Source organism: Microtus oregoni, unplaced genomic scaffold (genome assembly GCF_018167655.1).
Source record: "Microtus oregoni isolate MIOR12 unplaced genomic scaffold, Mior012 000013F_ref0000133, whole genome shotgun sequence".
NCBI lineage: Eukaryota > Metazoa > Chordata > Mammalia > Rodentia > Cricetidae > Microtus > Microtus oregoni.
Window position 1 is genome coordinate 48,057,626 of NW_024543072.1, and position 20,017 is coordinate 48,077,642.

The 20,017-nt window shown below is 39.7% G+C and overlaps 1 protein-coding gene across 1 annotated transcript in view; it reads left to right on the forward strand.

Moving 5' to 3' along the window:
- Positions 1 to 20,017, forward strand: part of Hmcn1 (hemicentin 1) — a 441,231-nt gene that overhangs the window by 375,641 nt on the left and 45,573 nt on the right. Inside the window, exons 73-83 of the mRNA XM_041662626.1 lie at positions 785 to 929; positions 1,303 to 1,430; positions 1,765 to 1,921; positions 3,980 to 4,101; positions 4,275 to 4,439; positions 6,031 to 6,138; positions 6,891 to 7,028; positions 7,154 to 7,288; positions 10,887 to 11,156; positions 14,598 to 14,788; positions 18,146 to 18,359. Coding sequence (XP_041518560.1) covers positions 785 to 929; positions 1,303 to 1,430; positions 1,765 to 1,921; positions 3,980 to 4,101; positions 4,275 to 4,439; positions 6,031 to 6,138; positions 6,891 to 7,028; positions 7,154 to 7,288; positions 10,887 to 11,156; positions 14,598 to 14,788; positions 18,146 to 18,359 — 1,773 coding nt within the window. The remainder of the gene's footprint in view (positions 1 to 784; positions 930 to 1,302; positions 1,431 to 1,764; positions 1,922 to 3,979; positions 4,102 to 4,274; positions 4,440 to 6,030; positions 6,139 to 6,890; positions 7,029 to 7,153; positions 7,289 to 10,886; positions 11,157 to 14,597; positions 14,789 to 18,145; positions 18,360 to 20,017) is intronic.

A 20,017-nucleotide genomic window follows, 5' to 3' on the forward strand; every position in this document is an offset into this window, starting at 1 on the left:
ATTAGCAGATCCAGCTGAGAGGAAACCATCGCACTGCCTCTGTGCATGACAAATGGCCCATCATTTAGTTTGCCTTGATTGGTGGTGACTTGATAGCACACTGTACATATGCACAGTATCACAGTTTTCTCAAACACCACCATACTACTGTGGTTTTCTTAAATACGCACATCTAGGTGCCAGAACTTGCCAGTGTTCAGGAAGATATGTCGGTTTCTCTCCATAACAGTCCCTTTGGATTTTAACACAAGAAATTTTACAACATACTGGATGACCCACACAGCTAATATCTCTAATACTAAAATTAAAGTTCAGGCTGTGTATTCCCACATGAGCTCTCTGATTAATAAAACGCCTGTTCTGGGACTTGCATGATTAACCACAGATGTGCTTTTCATTAAAACAGCCCACTTTCTGTTCTTTATTTAAAGCGAAGCTGTTCCAGCATTAACATTCTTTGACCATTATTTGGCTAAAGAGAAATAAGAAATATCAACTTTAATTTGCATCAGACCGAAGCTGAATTTTACTCACGCCTCTCTCACAGAGAGCCAGATTTAACATACGGTCTTGGGGATTTAAATTCTCCCCATTTATTCTTTATTTTCAAATGCAGGCTGTCTTGAGTAAGACTTCAAGAGTTAGGCTTTAATTCTATTTATTCTAACCTAGATTAGTGTAGACAAAGCTAATCACTTCGCCTAAAGTTCTCCTTACATCTCCAGATTCTTAGTGAAGGCAGTGTTATTTGTTTTAACTAGGCTCGTGTTTGTTTCTTGTTCAGTTCCTCCAAGCATCACTGGTGGTCCCCAGAGTCTTGTCACTCTCTTAAATAAGTCAGTTGTGCTGGAATGCTACGCTGAAGGTGTGCCAACCCCAAGGATAACATGGAGAAAGGATGGGGCTGTGCTAGCTGGGAGCCACTCAAGGTAACATTGTTAAAGAGGGAAGATAATACTGTAATGAGAAATCAAAGTGTGAGTCTTCAAATATTTTTTTCTAAAGCATGACTTTGTTCTTGCTGTGTTTAGAATTAATATTTTCATTCTACAATGGGAATCAAAATTTAGTAATTCACAAGCCCAATTCCCATAATAATAATCCATCAGGACCACAAGACTGCCGCTGCTGCTGCACACCTTCACTGCATCCCAGCCCTCCTCCAAGGGCCCTGTGAATGTCACCTGAAACAGAAAAAGACTCACAGTAGATTTTGTCAAGTCTATAATGTTTATCTGAGTCACAGTGTAAATCATTGAAAAGGATGGATTCAAAAGGAAGTATCTGTAATCTTTTTTATAGATACTCCATCTTGGAAAGTGGATTTCTTCATATTCAGACAGCACACGTCACAGATACTGGTCGGTATTTGTGTATGGCAACCAATGTGGCTGGAACAGACCGGAGGCGAATAGATTTACAAGTCCATGGTAAATATACATTTACAAAAACCTCCAGGCTTTCAGTCAAGTGACTTTTGTTGCTGTTGTTGTTTTGTTTTGTTTTTTGTTTGTTTTCTGTAATAAAAACGAATGCACTCGTGTAGACCTGCACCTCATAGTCTAAGTAAGCATATTCCACTGCAATATGAACAAGGCAAGGCCCACAATACCTCTTTACTGTGGGTTAAATGACCATTGTGCGGTTTGTGACACTTGGCTGTGGCTTAGTCATATGGCAAGTTACAAATGACAAATTTCAGGTCATCAGAAATACTGCATGTAACTTCCTAGTTGCTCACTATGCTTCCCTCTAATGTTTTAGTTCCTCCTTCTATTGCTCCGGGTCCTACCAATGTAACAGTAACCGTGAATGTCCAAACTACTCTGGCTTGTGAAGCTACTGGGATACCAAAACCATCAATCAACTGGAGAAAAAATGGGCAGCTTCTTAATGTGGATCAAAATCAAAATTCATACAGGTATGAATAATTCATTTATTTTAAATGCTTTAATTCCAGCTGACATGAGACTATTCAAAGACTATTCTGTCTCAAAAAACCGAAAGAAAGAAAAGAAAAAGAAATATCCAAACTGACATTTAGAAACATCTTTTTAAAATAACCAACATTTTAACCCCATCAGTGGGGCAGTAAATATATAAAGAATGAAGGATTAGCCAGTAGGTAGAAAATATTTCCCTTAATATGGAATTTAATTTTCAACCTATCTTTTTTTAATAAAAGGTGCAAGTTTTCTATACACACGCCCATGAGGCTGTTGGTGAGGTCTGTAGGCATGTTCTTCCCAATGATTGTTTAGCACCTTCTACAATTTTATATTGGCAATGGATAGAAACATTATTTGCATAAAAGACAAACTATTCTGTGAAAGTCAAAATAAAAAGTTTTAGTGGCAAAATAAAAAAAGAAAATTTTATGCCTTGAACTATAATGTAGATATTTAGCTGATTGGATAAGGGGAAGCAAACAGCATTTTCTTCGGGGCCTACCCTCTTCCAGCTTTTCTTCCAGACCTTACAATAGAGCAGTGTATGGCTATTAAAGGTAGACTTTAAGTCACTGGGAATTTCTGATGGTTTAAGAGAACAATATCCCTTTACCAGCTAATGGTTAGTTACCCCATCAATTGATCTGCCAGAGCACTAACACCAAACGCTGCCATAGTGATACCTTGACAAGAAGTGATTTTGATTTAGGAGGAAATATGAAACCAAGAGTAATTCCTCTGAACGTCTATCAGCTTTGCCCTTCTCATCCTTTTCATTTTTTGACTTTGGGCTCAGTCTACCTTGTGTGGAAAATGTACAGGAGGCATGTCAAATATACTTCCATTAAACCAAACTCCCTTCTTTTTCCATTTCAAGTGTGCGTGTATACATGTGCATAAACGTGTACATATGTATTTACATGTATAAGAGTGCATGTGGAGGTGTCCCAGGTCTGCCTAAGCTGTCAGGAATTCTCCTCAGTTGCTCTTCTGTCTTATTCACAGTCTCAGGATCAACCCTTCTTACCACTAGCAATTCTTGCAACCAGGTTACTCTGGGGTCCCCGTCTGTTCTTGCAACCAGCTTACTCTGGGGTCCCCGTCTGTTCTTGCAACCAGCTTACTCTGGGGTCCCCGTCTGTTCTTGATAGCCAGCTTATTTGGGACCCCTGTCTCTGCTTTTCAAGTCTGAAATGTCAGGTGAGCCACTGTGTCCCTTGGCAATTAAGTGGCTTGCTGTGGATCTGAACTCTGGACCTCACATCTGTGAAGCAAGCACTTTAATCAATAAACAGTCTTCCCTGCCCCACACCAAACTATTTTCATTCCGGTATTGCAGTTTGAAGAAGACAGATTCTTTAACCTCACATTAAGTCATGTGTGAATATTTCTAAGCCTCTCAAACATTCATTTTCATGTTTTAATTATAAACTAAGGAAAATTTACCAAGAGATTTACATAGCTTCATATATTATACATGTTAAATATAAACATTGTATATGCTACATGCATTACCGTTTATATACATGTACATATATGTATATATATGGACACACACGGTACATCTCCTAAGTAGCCATGGCATGTAAAGAGGTGTGGAAAGCAGGGGAAAGAGTGAAATGAATAGACCTCTACGTACTTACATGTCATATAACTAACCAAATACCCACCAGCAAAGTTACTGGTAGATTTTAAGATGCTTTATGTGAAGCATTTCAGATGAAGCCAGGACACATTCTGTGCTATTAAGCCACGGCTGTCAATCTACTTTGTCCACTAGGAGAAGTAGTGTGATTATGACACATTTATTCAGGAAAAGCAAGGTTCAGTGTTCAGGCAACTCTTCCAGGCAGCTGCTTCTCATTAACAAAGTTCAGATTCATTACCATAGAGTTCAGTTTTGACATGCAAATTTTATATCAGATAACGATGCTCATTTAACACTCAGCTGGTCTTGGTACCTTTCTATGCTGTCTGCAAAATACTTGGAAGTTAAAGCATCGACTCTCACATTGGAATCTCTCTTCTAGGCTCCTTTCTTCTGGTTCCCTTGTCATTATTTCCCCTTCTGTGGATGACACTGCCAGTTATGAGTGCACCGTGACGAGTGACGCTGGAGAGGACAAGAGAACAGTGGATCTCACTGTCCAAGGTAGAGCTAGCGTGGAAGCAGGCAGAAGGACACATGCGGTGGTCTTGTCATCAGACAGCCTTTTTACACCTACGTTACACCCACTCTCTGAGCACCAGGATGAAGAGGGACAAGACGGCTTTGGGAATGTGGAGGCAAAGGAAATGTGTGGTTTTCTGTTTTTGCTGTTTCAGTTCCGCCCACCATAGCTGATGAGCCCATGGATTTCCTGGTAACCAGACAGGCCCCAGCAGTCATGACCTGCACTGCTTCCGGAGTGCCAGTTCCCTCAATTCACTGGACCAAAAATGGCATAAGACTGCTTCCCAGAGGGGACGGTTATCGGATTCTGTCCTCAGGTAACAATAGTCTGTGTGTTCACACTCATTGATTGAAGTAGTTAGCAATGGGCAGCCTTGCCCAGCCTTTGTTACAACATAAGGAAAATATTTTTTTTTAAAAAAAAAAAGCCTTTATTGCTAAAATGCAATTATGATAAGAAGGGGAAGAAGGTTTTAAAAAGGAAGCTAAAAACAAAATAACATGTAATAGCTAAAACTTATCTAAAAAGCATGGTTACATGTTCACTAACTGCAGACTTAGAAATTCTCTACTTACCTGAGGGTCACACTTTTTCTACTGATCAAATAAAATGTTTATTTAAAAAACATGTTATGCAGAAGACAGAATTGGGCTTTCTTGAGACTATAGGACTAAACTGAGCCTCTGGTTTTTAAGGTTCATGTAACTTAGCAAAATGTTTGGGTGCTAAATATTATAATTTACTTTTTGACAATTATAATAGCCATGATTTGTACAATTTGTAGTACTGAGGGAAAAATAACTAAATGAAAATACAGGTGACTATCACTAAAAATAGATCTTATACTAGGTAGGTGTATCAGGGACAGATTGAGTAGCAACTCATGTCCTTAGATTTCAGGTGTATATGTATATTGTTCTAAAAAAAATATGTGTTTATTTAATACACAGGAAACAATAGGACATCAACACTCAGCATATAGCTTCGGTTTTAAGGTAGAAAATTTTGGTTAGCTCTCATGGATAAATAGATTGTTTAAAATTCTATCATAAAACAGAAAATGGCTGCACCATGTAATTACAATGTTCTGTGCTAGAAAACAGTATAGAACTTTCTTTGGATGATGCATAGAGTTACCATAAACTTGGCAGCCCCATCCAGGGTCTCAGTCCAAGGCCCATGAAATCCTGTCTGCACACAGATTCCCTTAGAGATGCTCATAGAATCATCCATAGTACCTAAAAAGGAGAGCCATTCAGATGCCCATCAGCTGGTGAACGGATATAACAAAGTGGTATTGTCCACAAGGAGGAAACCTATTTGGCTATAAAAAGGGATATGATATTGTGCTTGCTAAAATGAATGAATCCCAAAAACATGCTTACAGTGAAATTGGTCAATACCAAAAGCAACAGACCAGAGTATGTGATTCCTCCTTGATGAAGCACTAGGAAAAGGCAAACCTGTAGAGATTGCAGGTAGATGGCTGTGGCCCAGAGCTGGGTCTGGAAGCTAGAAGTGACCACAAATAGCCACCAGTCTTCTTGAGATGTTTCTAAAATTAGGTTGCTGTTAATCAACTCTGCAAATATCAGAAGAAAAAGTCATTAAATGGTATACTTGATGGCCTTTCTAGTAAGTAAAATGTGCATCAATAAAGCTATGACTAATTAAGTGCTTGCTGGTGACGTCAAAAGCAACATGAGAACGATATAACTTATTGAATTAGGACGATAAAGATGCACTCTATATTCAAACATTTCTTTCCTGTGGGAGACAGAGACAGGAGGGCTGTAAGCACCAGGCCAGCTTGGGTAACATACAACGTTTCAGAATGGTCTGGGTTCTAAAGTAAGACCCTGTCACAAAAACAAATAAGGAAAAAAAAACACTTTTTTCCCTATTAGGAGCAATTGAGATATTTGCCACCCAACTAAACCATGCAGGAAGATACACTTGTCTTGCTAGAAATGCAGCTGGCTCAGCGCACCGGCATGTTACCCTTCGTGTCCAAGGTATGGAAGCTTGTTTGTTCACTAAAATCTTGGTAGGTACGTGGAGTTCTTCTCTAGCATGTGCAAAGCCTGGAGTTTGCCCCAAGCACCATACACTAAAAGTGTGCAGATCATGGAGGTAGGGATAATTATTTATGCTTTTATACAAATAAATAAATTAATTATATTTATGACAGAATTATGAAATCGTTTGTCTAAATGATCAAACCCTAGCAATTTTAGGTGTTATAAGTGGTTCTGTTTTATTTTAAATTTTTTATTCATTTTACATACCAACCACAGTTTCCCCTCCCCTCCTCTTGCTTCCTCCAGTCTTGCCCCAACTCCACCCAACCCATCCACTCCTCAGAAAGGGTAATGCCCTGACGTGATTAGTTTTAAAAAATGGTATTATGTCATAGTAATGCCTTGGGAATATGTAAACCAGAAACATATTGTTCAATAGATGAAAATTACACATGGATGACAAACCACACAAAACAACCTAAAACAATATGTTTCTCCTTTGGTTTTTGTGATCTCTTCCAACATTGGTTTTTCCACCAGAGTTCTTTTACAACAGCTGGTATACAGAAAGATCTAAAGAACATCAGAAGGCCAGTCATAGCTTTTCTCTTGTACAATCAACTCACTGCTGTTGGGGGACTGCGGATTTAGCACATTGAAGCTCGTCACTTGAAGCTCGTCACTCTCACAGGCCAATGTGCTTCATAATAAACAATGCCATTCTTTGTGGTGGTTGACTTTTGCAGAACCTCCAGTCATTCAGCCCCAGCCAAGTGAACTGGATGTCATTCTAAACAACCCTATCTCACTTCCATGTGAAGCAACAGGGATACCAAGCCCATTCATTACTTGGCAAAAGGAAGGCATCAACGTCATTGCCGCAGGTACCTACCATGATTTCAGGGTAGATTAGTGCAGTCTATATAGTGCTTTGTCATTCAGGGATCTCTGTGACTTTTAATAAAGCAAACATAAATTTCTTTTCTCTCTGCTTTTGACTATGATATAGGCAAAAGCCTTGCTGTTCTTCCCAGTGGAAGCTTACAGATCTCTAGAGCTGTTCGGGAGGATGCTGGCACTTACATGTGTGTGGCTCAGAACCCTGCTGGCACAGCCTTGGGAAAAATCAAGCTGAATGTACAAGGTACTTGAGTAATTCATCCTCTTTGTCCTCAAAGATGTGTATAATGATTATACTCATGGTTGATAAGCGATAGCTAAGCTTGCTCCTCCGCACAGCTCTCTTCCCTCTTAGCTTGTTTAATTGTACCTTTTCCCCTAGAACCATCCTGTAGAAGATGGTGTAACAGGTTCTTTCCATACCATGTGAGAAAACTAGGGAACCCAACCTATCTTTAACTCCTATGAAACTCTACTTGATTCAATAGCCACTTCTTTATGGATTTACTTTTTGTGGCTTTAGTTGCTCACAGTTAAACAGGCTTTTAAAATATGAAACGGAATATCCTAGAAATGAACAACTTGTAAATTTTCATTTCTTCTGAATACAATAAAACCTCACCTTCAGTGTGAAGTATAAGTCTAAGTGGCATAGCCCTGATTCCCAAACCGAGTCTCCTAGGCCCAGCATCAGATCACCTGTCGCAGGAGTTAGCACCTGTGTTTGGTCCCCCATCTTTACTTCAAGACAGCCTCAGGCTACACACATTGTAATATTGACAACTCCCACATGTCGCCAAAACTGAATGGTGTTTCCTGTGAGTGGAAAGTGTGAAAGTGTGGCATTTTTAGAAAGAATGGGATGGCACAAGACCACAGTCTATCAATTGTCCTGCTTCATCTTGGGGCACTATTAACCACTTACTCTACCCAAGTTACAAATTAAACTTCATCATAAGCATATATAGAGAGAAAACATAGGGGGTATGGAATTCTGTAGAATCAGTTTTAGACATCCACTGAGAGTCATAGAATATATCTACTATGAAGAGAGAACAAATGTGTTTGTTCTTGTTTGTGATAACATATTTAATAAGATTGTTTTAGATTTATTTCATTTTTATTTGTCTGTCTGCGTGTGTCTTTCTGTCTGTCTGTTTGTCTGTCTTTGTCTCTGTTTATCTGTCTGTGCGTATGTGCACATGAATACTCACAGAAGCCAGAAGAGGGTGTCAGAACCCATGGAGCTGGGGTTACAGACCACTCTGAGCAGTCCAATGTGGGTGCTTGGAACTAATTCTGGTCTTCTGCAAGAGCAGCAAGTATCCTTACCTACTAAGGTCACTGATCTAGCCCCTTTAATGGGATTTTTAACAAGAAAAACAACCTGAAGCTGTTGAGATAGCACTTAACTAAATATGCTGGTCACCAAGCCTAATGCCCTGAGTTTGCTGCCTTGGAACACATTATAGAAGGAGAGTACTCACTCCCACAATTGTTGTCTGAGCTCCACACATGAGCTGTGCAATGTGAGGGCATGCACACACAAAGAACGGTAATAAAATATAATTTTTAAATTGCAATAAAGCCCTACATTTTTACTTTGGTTACTCTGAAATATGTGTAGTGTCAGTTTTAATAACTGCAACTAAACTAACTTGATGAAAAAGCAGGGATTGGGCATGTGTGTGTGAGTGAGAGAGAGAGAGACAGAGAAAGAGATAGAGAGAGGGAGGGAGAGAATTTTTATTGTTCAACTGGCAGATTCATGATAAAATTTTTTTGTCTTGAATGGAGTATTTTCTAGATAGAATATGAAGTAAAATGGTAATCGGTTTCAATATACTGAATTTTAGTGAATTAATCCTGAATTTCCTCAAGTGTGTTTTTTTTCCTGTAGAGAATTAACAAATACAATAACTGAAGCTCACATTCCTGTTACTTGACACCAATAACTGTATTCAGCATCAATAACTGGAAGTCCGTTAAACATTACAGACATTGTGTCTTCTCTTATGCTTATTGTATGAGCAAAGAAGGAAACATAAACGACTTCTAAATGGAATGATGATTAGTTCTAGTCAGTTCTGTGCAAAAGAAACCAAAGGCTGGAATGGTGAATGATGTAAATAAGATAAATCGGGCATTTTCTTAGGTCAGTGGGTCTGACTCTTTGGCATACTAGGTGAGATAATAAATCAACAATGAATAAAGACAAGCCATCTTGTTAAAGTGTCTGTGATGGTATGACCAGACAGTGGTGGGCAAGGAGAGGGCAGAAAAGCATGAAAGAGAGTAGACCCAGCTGAGGAAGGACTGGGCACACTATCATGGGGTTGGCTTTCATTCTCTGCACAATGGAAAGGGTGCAGCCAGGACTAAACATTTTTATGTGCTGTGTAGATGACAAGAAAGAGTGGAGTTGGAAGAGTAGTTAGACATGTCTACTCAAGGTACCATGGTCTGAGAGACAGGGCCAGGCTATGAGCTGCCCGCGAGTTAGGAGTTAGGAGAGATCATTATAGGTGCCTTTGGAAGCATAAATGTCAAGGTTGTAGTTTTTTTGAAGATTAGAAGGCGAGTCTTATGTTTCTTGGGCTTCCAGTTTGAGCTTGAGGAACTGGAAATGCCATGAGGAAACACTAGGAGAAATAAGCTATGGTTTCTTTTTAATCACATTGAATGCAGAAATCTTTTAAAAATTCAGATACAAATGTCAGCTAGAACATCGACTATGGATTAGAGTTCACAGCAGGTATGTAGTGTAAGATCCAAGCTCATACACAGTCAGGGTTAACTCCAGAGACTAGCTATGAGTCCCTAAGGAGAGTATGGACAGACAAGAAGACTAAGGATGAAGTTTTAGGACAGTACATTGCTTTGAACTCTGGGAAAGGAGAATACACAGGGAGGCAGGGGAAACCTGGCTGGAGGCTGGAGGAGAACAGTATTGAAGAAGAGAGTTGTTTTGAATGCACTGTAGTTACAAAAAGACAGGAATCAAAATTATTCATTAGTTTCAGCAAGATTGTGGTCATAAAAAAGAAGCTTAAGATTTGAATTTTTCTTCACTAAATGGTTAAAATGGTTGAACAATGAGAAGACAAAGGCACACATTAAATATTAGATAATATTTAAGCACTCCACAAACAGAGAGAGATATCTGTAGACCTCCGAGGCTTGAGGGATTCTAGATAGGGTCGTCTTTGTAAAGAGAGTGTACGTGTCATGGCAGGCGAGCATTCAGCCAGGTAATGCTAGGCTCTATAAATAATCTTAGCACAGACACTTGTCAGTATTTTTATGGTGGATGATTTAAGTCTTGGTAAAGGATCCCTTGTGAGGGAAATACTTAGCAAGTCTGAAATAGGGGAAAAAATGTCTATATAGTTATTTTCTATAATCCATTTGTCTGTGCATTCATTTGTGAATATTGTACTAGGCTGAGACGTCATGATAAGCTCTCTGGAAAATGCATGGGCGAAAGTGTCTTTGAGCTGTGTAGCATTTCATGGTGCTTGAAGGGCTCTTTTTAGAAGTTTAAGTACTCAAAGTGAGTCATAAACTTTGTGTATGTTTAGATATTTCTCTAGACCATCGTGAGTCTCTGAAATGCTGTTCTGAATGAGATCTTTCCAAAATATATGCTTATCTCATATAAAATCAACTACTGCTTCCATTTGTTCATTTATAAGACCAGTTTTCTGAAATAAACTCATGAGTTCTAATGTTCCAGACAAAACCAAACTACAGCGCTCGATTCCGACAGTCTAGAACCTCGTTACCACGGCAGGACCATGGGAGGTGATCTGTACACTCTGTTTGAACCTTCTGTCTTTTAGTTCCTCCAGCCATTGGTTCTCATCAGAAGGAATATGTCACTGCCGTGGATAAACCTGTCTCTCTACTGTGTGAGGCAGAGGGCTTCCCACCACCTGACATCACCTGGCATAAAGACGGGCATGCACTTACTGAATCCCTTCGCCAGCGCATCCTGAGCTCAGGCGCTCTGCAGATAGCGTTTGCTCAGCCTGACGATGCTGGCCAGTACACATGCATAGCAGCTAATGTGGCAGGATCTAAAAGCGTGAGCACCACACTCACTGTCCACGGTAGGTTGTTTAAAGCTATCTATTTCCATCTGTTGTGTCTCTGTGACAATGAGAAAAGATCACCAAGAACAAATGCCATGACGGTCAAAACCAGCATGCCTGGAGAACAGTGCTTGTGTGCTTGACCTTCAAGCCTGTATTCCATAAGCTGTGTTTGCTTGTGTGTGCACACATCTGTGTGAGAGATGGCATCAGTATTTCTAGGAAAATTACCCCCTTCGTACTGTGACTGTTTTATGTGGTGACCATGTGCATTTTGTGACTCTTCGGTTTTACTTCTTGAAGCATCGTCATTTTGGCTCAAAAATAATCACTATATGACCCAGATAACATATGCAGTTTAAACCTTATGAGAACTAAAGATTCGTTGTTTTAAGGCAACACAGTCTTTTTTCTTTTCTGTATGAACTTTTTTCTTTCTTTGTATTAAGACGTTTAACAAAATATTTTAAAATCAGCATTAATGAGCTGGAGAGATGGCTCAGCCATTAAAAGCACAAGCTTCTTCTCAAGGACCCTGGTTCAATTCCCAGAACCCGCATGGCAGTTCAAAGAAGTCTGTGACACCAGTTGAGGAGAATCAATACCTTCTTCTTCTGGCCTCCTTGGGCACAAACATACACACATGGATGAAAAATACTCAAGCACATAAAATATACCAAATATGTTTTAAAAATAAAATAACTATCAGTATTAAAATGTTAGTTTTATTATCTATTTCAAGATTAATGATAGGATCTCCGCTAATGCCGCTGGTAGGAAACAATAGCAAATTAAACTTTCTCTAACTACTGTTTTTGGGAGTAGCTTTTTTTGTTGTTGTTAAGTGGCGGTTGCTTTTTACTTTATTAAAAATTTGTAAAATCTTTATTTTTCAACTGCATCTGACTCTGCTTCACTTCATAACAAGAATGACTATTTCAAGTAAAATTCTTTTTAATTAAATGAGTAGTATACTCAAGTTAAAAAATCATCCTTCCGGTGCTGGAGAGATGGCTCAGTGGTTAAGAGCACTGGCTGCTCTTCGAGAGGTTCTGAGTTCAATTCCCAGCAACCACATGGTGGCTCACAACCATCTGTAATGAGATATGGCGCCCTCCTCTTTCATGCGGGCATACATGCAAACAGAATACTGTATACATAATAAATAAATAAATCTTAAAAAAAATCATCCTTCCATATTCAGAGAGTCTGGTTTTATCCCATGCTTTTTCAGTCCTAGTCCAGCTGGCCTTGGTGAGTTCTCTGAATATGGTGGACAATGAGGGCTGCTGAGAAGCCAAGGACAATGGCACTGGGTTTTGATCCTACTATATGTTCTGGCTTTGTGGGAGCCTAGCCTGTTTGGATGCTCACCTTCCTAGACCTGGATGGAGGGGGGACGACCTTGGACTGCCCACAGAGCAGGGAACCCTGACTGCTCTTTGGACTGGAGAGGGAGGGGGAGGGGGTGAGGAGTGGGGGGAGGGGGAGGGGAAAGGGAGGCAGGGAGGAGGCAGAAACTTTTAATAAATAAAATAAATTTAAAAAATCATCCTTCGTAAGTTTTCCAACGAGATTTCTTCTTTTTATTAATCCATTGAGCTAGTAGTTATGCCTTTAATCTTTATCTTCAAGAAAAAAAGTTCTTCTGTTCAAATATTTGTGGACATTTTTTCAAAATTTCCCATGTGTCAAGTAACAACAAAACCATTAATAAGTTTTTTAAATGTAAGGGTAAATATCTGTGTGCTCCAAGGTATACAATAAGAGCAGACATTTTTTTTAAGGAACCATTAAAACCAAAACCCCAGTCATAGACAATTAAGAAGCAAACAAAAAACACTTCTTCTAGCTAACAATTAGTTCTAATATATGGGTTACTTTTCAAATTATTTATAAACTATTTCTAAAATGAGGCCTAGATATTAAAAGTACCATGCTTGGCTAAAGCTAATGTCACCTATAAAGTCATAGCCTTAATTTTTTATTTCAAATAAATAAAGAACTAAAGGAAACCTACTATGAACAAGGTATGGTAGCCCTGGTCTAAAATTTGAGCACTTGAGAGGCTAGGCGAGAGATTTAAAGGTTCAAATCCTTGACTACTAGTGAGTTTGAGACCAACTTGTGCTATAAGAGATCCAGTTTTACAAAACAGCAAAAAAAGTAAACATGTGTATTACTGTAGCACCTACAAACCCAAATCAGCCAACACAAACTAAATTCCATGAAGTTTTCCTTCTTGTCTTTGTTAGTTTTGCTTTGTCTTGTTTTTGTTTGTTTGTTTGTTTTTTTAGAAAGAGAGAGCATCAAATTGGATGGGTAGACAGATAGGAGAGGATCTGGGATGAGTTGGAAAAGGGGATGAATATGATTGAAATTTATTGCACAAGATTCTGAAAGAATAAATAAAACATTATTTTAAAACAAAATAGTGAATGACTGACCCAAGATAAAGTCTGTTAAAAATTCTAGCATGGGTGAGGAACAGCTACTAAACTCTGCCCCAGAGGAGATGCCATTAAGGGTTGATGGCTGCAGGGAAAGGAAGAATTAATTTGCTTTGGTGGGGTAGCTACTGGTGGGTTGTCCATGCCCAGAGAATGCCCTTGTCAGCAACTATAAACTCAGTGAGTTAAAAATAATATTTAGATAGATAGATAGACAGACAGATAACTAGACTATAAGAATCAGAGGGGATGGAGGTCACCAAAAGAGCAAGGCCTTCTAAATCAACATGACCAAAGCTCATATAAACTCGCAGAGACTGAGGCAGCACGCACCAAGCCTGGTGTATACAGGTCCACTGCGTATTTACTATGACTTCCACTTTAGTGTTTTCATGGAATTCCTAAATGTGTGAACGAGTGCGTCTCTGATTCTACTGTGCTCTTTTCCTTCTGTTTGCTTGTTTTGTCCAATCCCGGTGTGTTAGTTTCTGCCTCATCTTTTTATTTTATTGTTCCTTAGAACCCTGTTTGATTTCTAATGAGAGACAGAAAGGGAGTGGGGCCATCTGGGAAGGGAGACAGGGAGGATATGGGAGGAATAGACGGAAGGGAAACCATAAACATGATATATTAAGTGAGAAAAAAATCTATTTTCTCTTTTATTTTTATTTATGTTTTAAAACAACCTTTCCTCATTTTACATACCAATAATATAAGGGGGAAAAAAAGGACATGAAGTCTGGGGAGATGTGCCCGAGGGATTTGGGGAGGAGTTAGTTGTACAGGGGAAGAGGAATGGACCCAATTAAAGATACATTGTATACATATATGAAATTTTCAAAGGATAAAAAGAAATATTATTTAAGAACTCTGTTGCTTTCATATAACAAGGGACTATTTCCTTGTTTTTGTCTTATTCCTAGTAAAGTCACCCTCAAAGGGCTATTTTATGTGCTGATTTTCAATGTGAGCTCAATTTTCTGGGTGACTGTCTTTAAATTCTTCATAGTGCCTCCGAGGATCCAAAGTACAGAAGTACACTACACAGTCAATGAGAACTCCCAAGCTGTTCTCCCATGTGTTGCTGACGGAATCCCCACGCCTGCGATTCACTGGGGAAAGGACAGTGTTCGGATAGCCAACTTGTTAGGGAAATCCACTACCCGGCCAGATGGAGAACTCGTCTTGGAAAATGTTGTGGTAAGTTTAGTGGACGTGAACACGCACCGTAGAGCCAAGCGATTAATTCACCTCCCTTTTCTCAATTTAGCTCGGCAGTATTTCCTTATTACCGAAAGGCAATACTCCTATAAACTCAACAAAAGATTAATTTCTCTTACAATTCACTTTATATCATTGGAATTAGAAGCGTATTTAACAAAAGAGCTAAAAGCATTAAGTGGCCTCCTCCTAAAATGGTTGTTTCAGTTTTCTGGAAAAAGTCTAAGTGGTTGTGCTCTTCTCGGCGCGTATCATTACCTGTCAGGATGAGACGCCAGACACTCCTGTGCGTGTCCGAAGAAAAGTGCCAAGAAAGTGTCTTTCTCCATGCAGGTTTTAAAATAACCCTTTCTAATAACTGACCTAAAAAAACTAAAAAACAAAAACTGGAAACTTGGCTGGGCTGTGGTGGCGCAGGCCTTTAATCCTAGCCCTTTGGAGGCAGAGGCAGGCGGATCTTTGTGAGTTCAAGGTCAACCTGGTTTACAAGAGGTAGGTCCTGGACAGCAAGGACTGTAACACAGAGAAACCCTATCTCAAACCAACAAACAAAACTGAAATTCTACGGAACTCCGTAAATGAGGCGTTTCAAGCCCTCAGACACCCTGGGGTCTGTAGAACAGCAGCCAGCAAACAGAAACAGCTTGATTTCCAGTGTGATCGTACTTAATATGTCTACTTTTGGATGCAATCACTCTTCTAGGTCTTGAGGAAAAAATGTTTAAAACCTGCATGTGCAGTGCCTCAGATACATTTAAAGGATCCCATCAATAAGGCATCTTATTCATAGTAGACAGGAGGCTTGGGTAATATGTAAAATTCTTTTAGTAAATGATATATATGAACTAGATGTTTTAATACTTTATTTCCATAGAAACAAATTTTTAACTTACGTTGTCACAACTTGGGACCATTAGTGGTATGTGGGTGGGGGAATGTTAAGTTTTCATTGAAAAAAAAAAATCATGCCACCAAACTTAGATTGTTTTTATATATACTGAATGGTGATAAATTTTATATTTCCAATTCTTTTCTGCTTCAAATTAAAAAAAAATCTTAGTATTTTAGGCCAGGGTAAAAATATCAGTAATATATACATAACCTCGGTGCATTTAGACAACACATTCAGCTAACTCATCGTATATTTATTAAGCACCTTCTCTTTGAGCAACTTGGTTTATTTAGGTACTGAGACACATCAAAGAGCTTAAGTGACAATGAGCCAGGTATGTTTGAGAAACTGGCAGCCAGTAATAGCAAAGAAAAGGCATGAGAAAGGAATCAGAGGAAAATGAAGGCCTCACCAGGTACCATCAGGGAGATAACAAAACAAGGATTTTTCCTACTCATAGTGAGAATCAGAATCCCTTTCAGGTTTCAGCCAGGGAATGATATTATTTCCTCTGTCTTTCTGAAGAATTAGAATCAGTCATTGTCTTGGTCAGAGTTACTATTACTGCTATGAAACACCACGACCAAAGCACATTGGGAAGGAAAGGGTTTATTTGGCGTATCCTTCCACATCACTGTGCATCATCCAAGAAGTCAGTATGGGAACTCAAACAGGTCAGGATTTTGGAGGCAAGAGCTGCTGCCCAGGCTACGGAGGGGCGTTGCTTGCTGGCCTCCTCATTATTGCTTGTATAGCCTGCTTTCTTCCAGAACCCAAGACCACCAACCCAAGACCACCAAGCTGTTCCTTCAGTGGTGGCACCACCACAATAGTCTCATCCCTCCCCCACTCAATCCCTAGTTAAGAAGATGCCCCACAGTTGGATCTTATGTAGCATCTTATCAATTGATGTCTCCTCCTTTCAGAGGGCTCTAGCTTGTGTCAAGTTGACTTGAAGCTAGCTAGCACAGTCATGGTGATGAAAAGGTACAGCAGGGATGCAAGGTTAGAAGCAGAAGGGTGCGGGAAGAAGGTCAGAAGTCAGATGGCAGAACTCATGGCTGAATGTTAGCCGGGTAAGAAGTTGGGGTTCTGAAGTTGAAATCAGCACATTATGGAAGATTTTTCTTGGTGTTGGAGAAGGTGAAAGCATAGGAGGACTCAAATATATGAGTCCAGTAGTCTGAGCAATGGGGAGGCTAAAACAGCATCAATGAAAATGCAGATGACGCCATGCTCAGAGAGTCCAGGTTTATCCCAATGAGGGCTGATGAGAACCCAAGGACAATGGCACGGGGTTTTGAACCTACGTAATGTGCTGGCTTTGTGGGAGCCTAGCCAGTTTGGATGTTCACCTTCCTAGAAATGCATGGAGCGGGGAGGACCTGGGACTTACCACAGGGCAGGGAAATCTGACTGCTCTTTGGGCTGGAGAGGGAGGGGGAGAGGAGTGGGGGGAGGGGGAGAAGGGTGGGAGGAGGGGGAGGGAAATGGGAGGCTGGGAGGAGGAGGAAATTTGTTTTTTTTTCTTTTCTCAATAAAAAAAAGTTAAAAAAATAAATAAATAAAAAATAAAAAATAAAAATAAAAAAAAAAGAAAGAAAATGCAGATGACGGTGGATGGCAAGAGAAGGAACAATGTCAACCCAGGCCTCCCCTGCTGCACCTGCAGCCATCAGATATCAGCTGGTTATCCAAGCAGAAATCCTAACGAGTTTGCTGTGACTAGAATTTTTAAATAAAATCTGGGTTTGAGAAGCTGGAAATCATCAGCATGTGAGTGGTGTTTAAAGCCATGATACTAGATGAGATCCTCAAGGGTCTCAGTGCAGAGCAAAACTAAAAGAGAACCCAAGACTGAGTCCCTCACAAGTGAACATGAAGGCATTGATGTTAAGGGGAAACCACAGGAATGGATGGAGAAAGCCGAGTGTTAGCTGGGAAGCTATCAGAGCGATATCGAAGGAAAGACACTCAAACTCAAATTCAGTACTGCCCACATGTCAAGTATAATGAGTGATGATGTTGACCACAGGACTCAGCAAGGGAGACTCCAGAATCACTGGGAACTTGGCCTTCATCCCACCATGTCCTCTGATGGTTTTGGTCTCTGGTCCCATTACCCAGAAGGCCCACTATGTTGTCAAGATGCCAACCACCTTTTAGGGTTCTTTCTCCTTTAGTATGTTGCAGAGCAGCAGACCTTGTGGTGTTTTCTAAGATCTTATGAAATAATTGTTCTAGTTCTGTGTGGTATGGGTTTATGCTTAAAAGCACACATTTCAAATTACAGTATGCAGAATCTCACTTGGTGGTTTATGCTAAAAGATGGAAATTTAAATTGCCATTTGGTAAGAACGCTTCTTGGGGGAAGAAGTGCCGAAACTGTATTTTGTGCAGGAGGTTGTAACGCGTTAACACTTGGAAAACTTGTGTTTATTTAGCTGGAGGACTCTGGCACCTACACATGTGTTGCTACCAATGCCGCTGGTGAAGATACACACACTGTGACGCTAACTGTTCATTCCCTCCCCACCTTTATTGAACTTCCTGGAGACCTGTCATTAAATAAAGGAGAACAGCTACGCTTAAGTTGTAAAGCCACCGGCATCCCATTGCCCAAACTAACATGGACCTTCAACAACAATATTATTCCAGGTTGGTGGTTTCATTCTTCCCATTAGAATGCTTGCATCCACTCAGCAGTGTGGCCCAGTCTCTACATCCTCTTGGAGGTCATTGAGGGGTTACAAGTATAGAGTTGACTCCTTCTGTTCTGTGAAATAACAATCTCTGCACTTGAGAAATGGGAAAATCAGGAGTTCAAGGTCATCTTCAACTACTTGGTGAGCTAAGGTCAGCCTGTGCTATAGGAGACATCACTAAATAAAGCAAATGAATAGGGCAAAAAACAGATTTTTAAAATTATGTGCTCTTCCTCACTACAGATGCACTATTTATTCCTTTGAAAGGATAAGTGGATCACAAAACTATACATTCTAGGATACAAGGAAAACTTTTGACAACAACAACACAACCATCTCCCCCAGAGGAGACAGTATTGTATCTTTGGCTTCTAAACTTACTTCTGAAGGACCCCGTGCATTGCTCATCAGTGGGTTAAGAGGCTGCTGCTAGAGACTTGCATGTTCACTTATCTTACAGAGAACACAGTACCAGTACATCGCACTGGGTGAATAAATCTCAGAAAAGAAGAGGTTAATCGACACAGCAAATGTGTAGCCGCTGTGTATTCTGAGTGTTGTTAGTGCCTAACCCCAGACCACTCATCCCTGGAGGACACATGTCTATTTACTTGTGTGGATTCTTTTATTTTTGATATTATAATATAATTACATAATTTCTCCCCTTCCTCTCCTCCCTCCAAATCCTTCCCTATACCACTTCTTGTTCTCTTTCAAATTCAGAGCTTTCTTTTCATTGTTTACATGCATGTATGTGTGTATATAACCTTGTTTGATTTTCACGGAAGATGCTTTCAGTAATGAGTATAAAGATACTATCAGAAATGAGTAGTTGTCCGTCCTCAGAGTTCTGACCTGCATCTACCAAAGGCCTTGCTAGGGAAGCAGTAGCATAACAGCTTGAGATTTTTTTGTCATAATGAATTATGTGAATGATTGAAATTCATCAACTACATCATCTTAGTAATAGCATACTATGCCTTGGTAAAGAAAAGCAATGTCTAGGAATCGAAACGTCTTTCTTCAGGTAAATACTAATTCTGCTATTTCCATTTTTAAGCTTACTTTCCCACCTAATACAGTTGAATGAGTTCTTTAAAGCGAAGTGAGAGAATGCCCACAAAGTAGCCATACATAATCAGGCGGCAACTTATTTGGTATGGGCTGTTTCAAGATTAGCATGCTCGTATAAAGTTCTCATCCAAATATTATAGCCTCTTTGTAAATATTTACATCCTCAGCATGTATGATTTATGGGGAAGTTTAAGTTATTTTACATTTGATCATGATGTTGTTATTACCTACCGGGGATATATTTTCATGACTTCCCACAATCTGCCAAGTCAGTTGAATTACAACTGAAAAGGGGTGCCCACCATTGATGTAAACTGTTTGGGAAGAAAACTGGTGGTGAGATAAATGGAATGGAAAAGGCCATATTTCTGCAGGAAAGGGTTTTGAAGCTCAGAGCCATCATGATCCTCCTTTAAGCAACAGGCTGAGATGAAAGGAACACTTTAAGATGCTTTTCAGAGGTGTTTGTTTTCATTCTCTCTTCCTGTTCCGTGGGCTGTTTGGGTTCTTCAAACGAGTGTCTATAGACATAGTAAA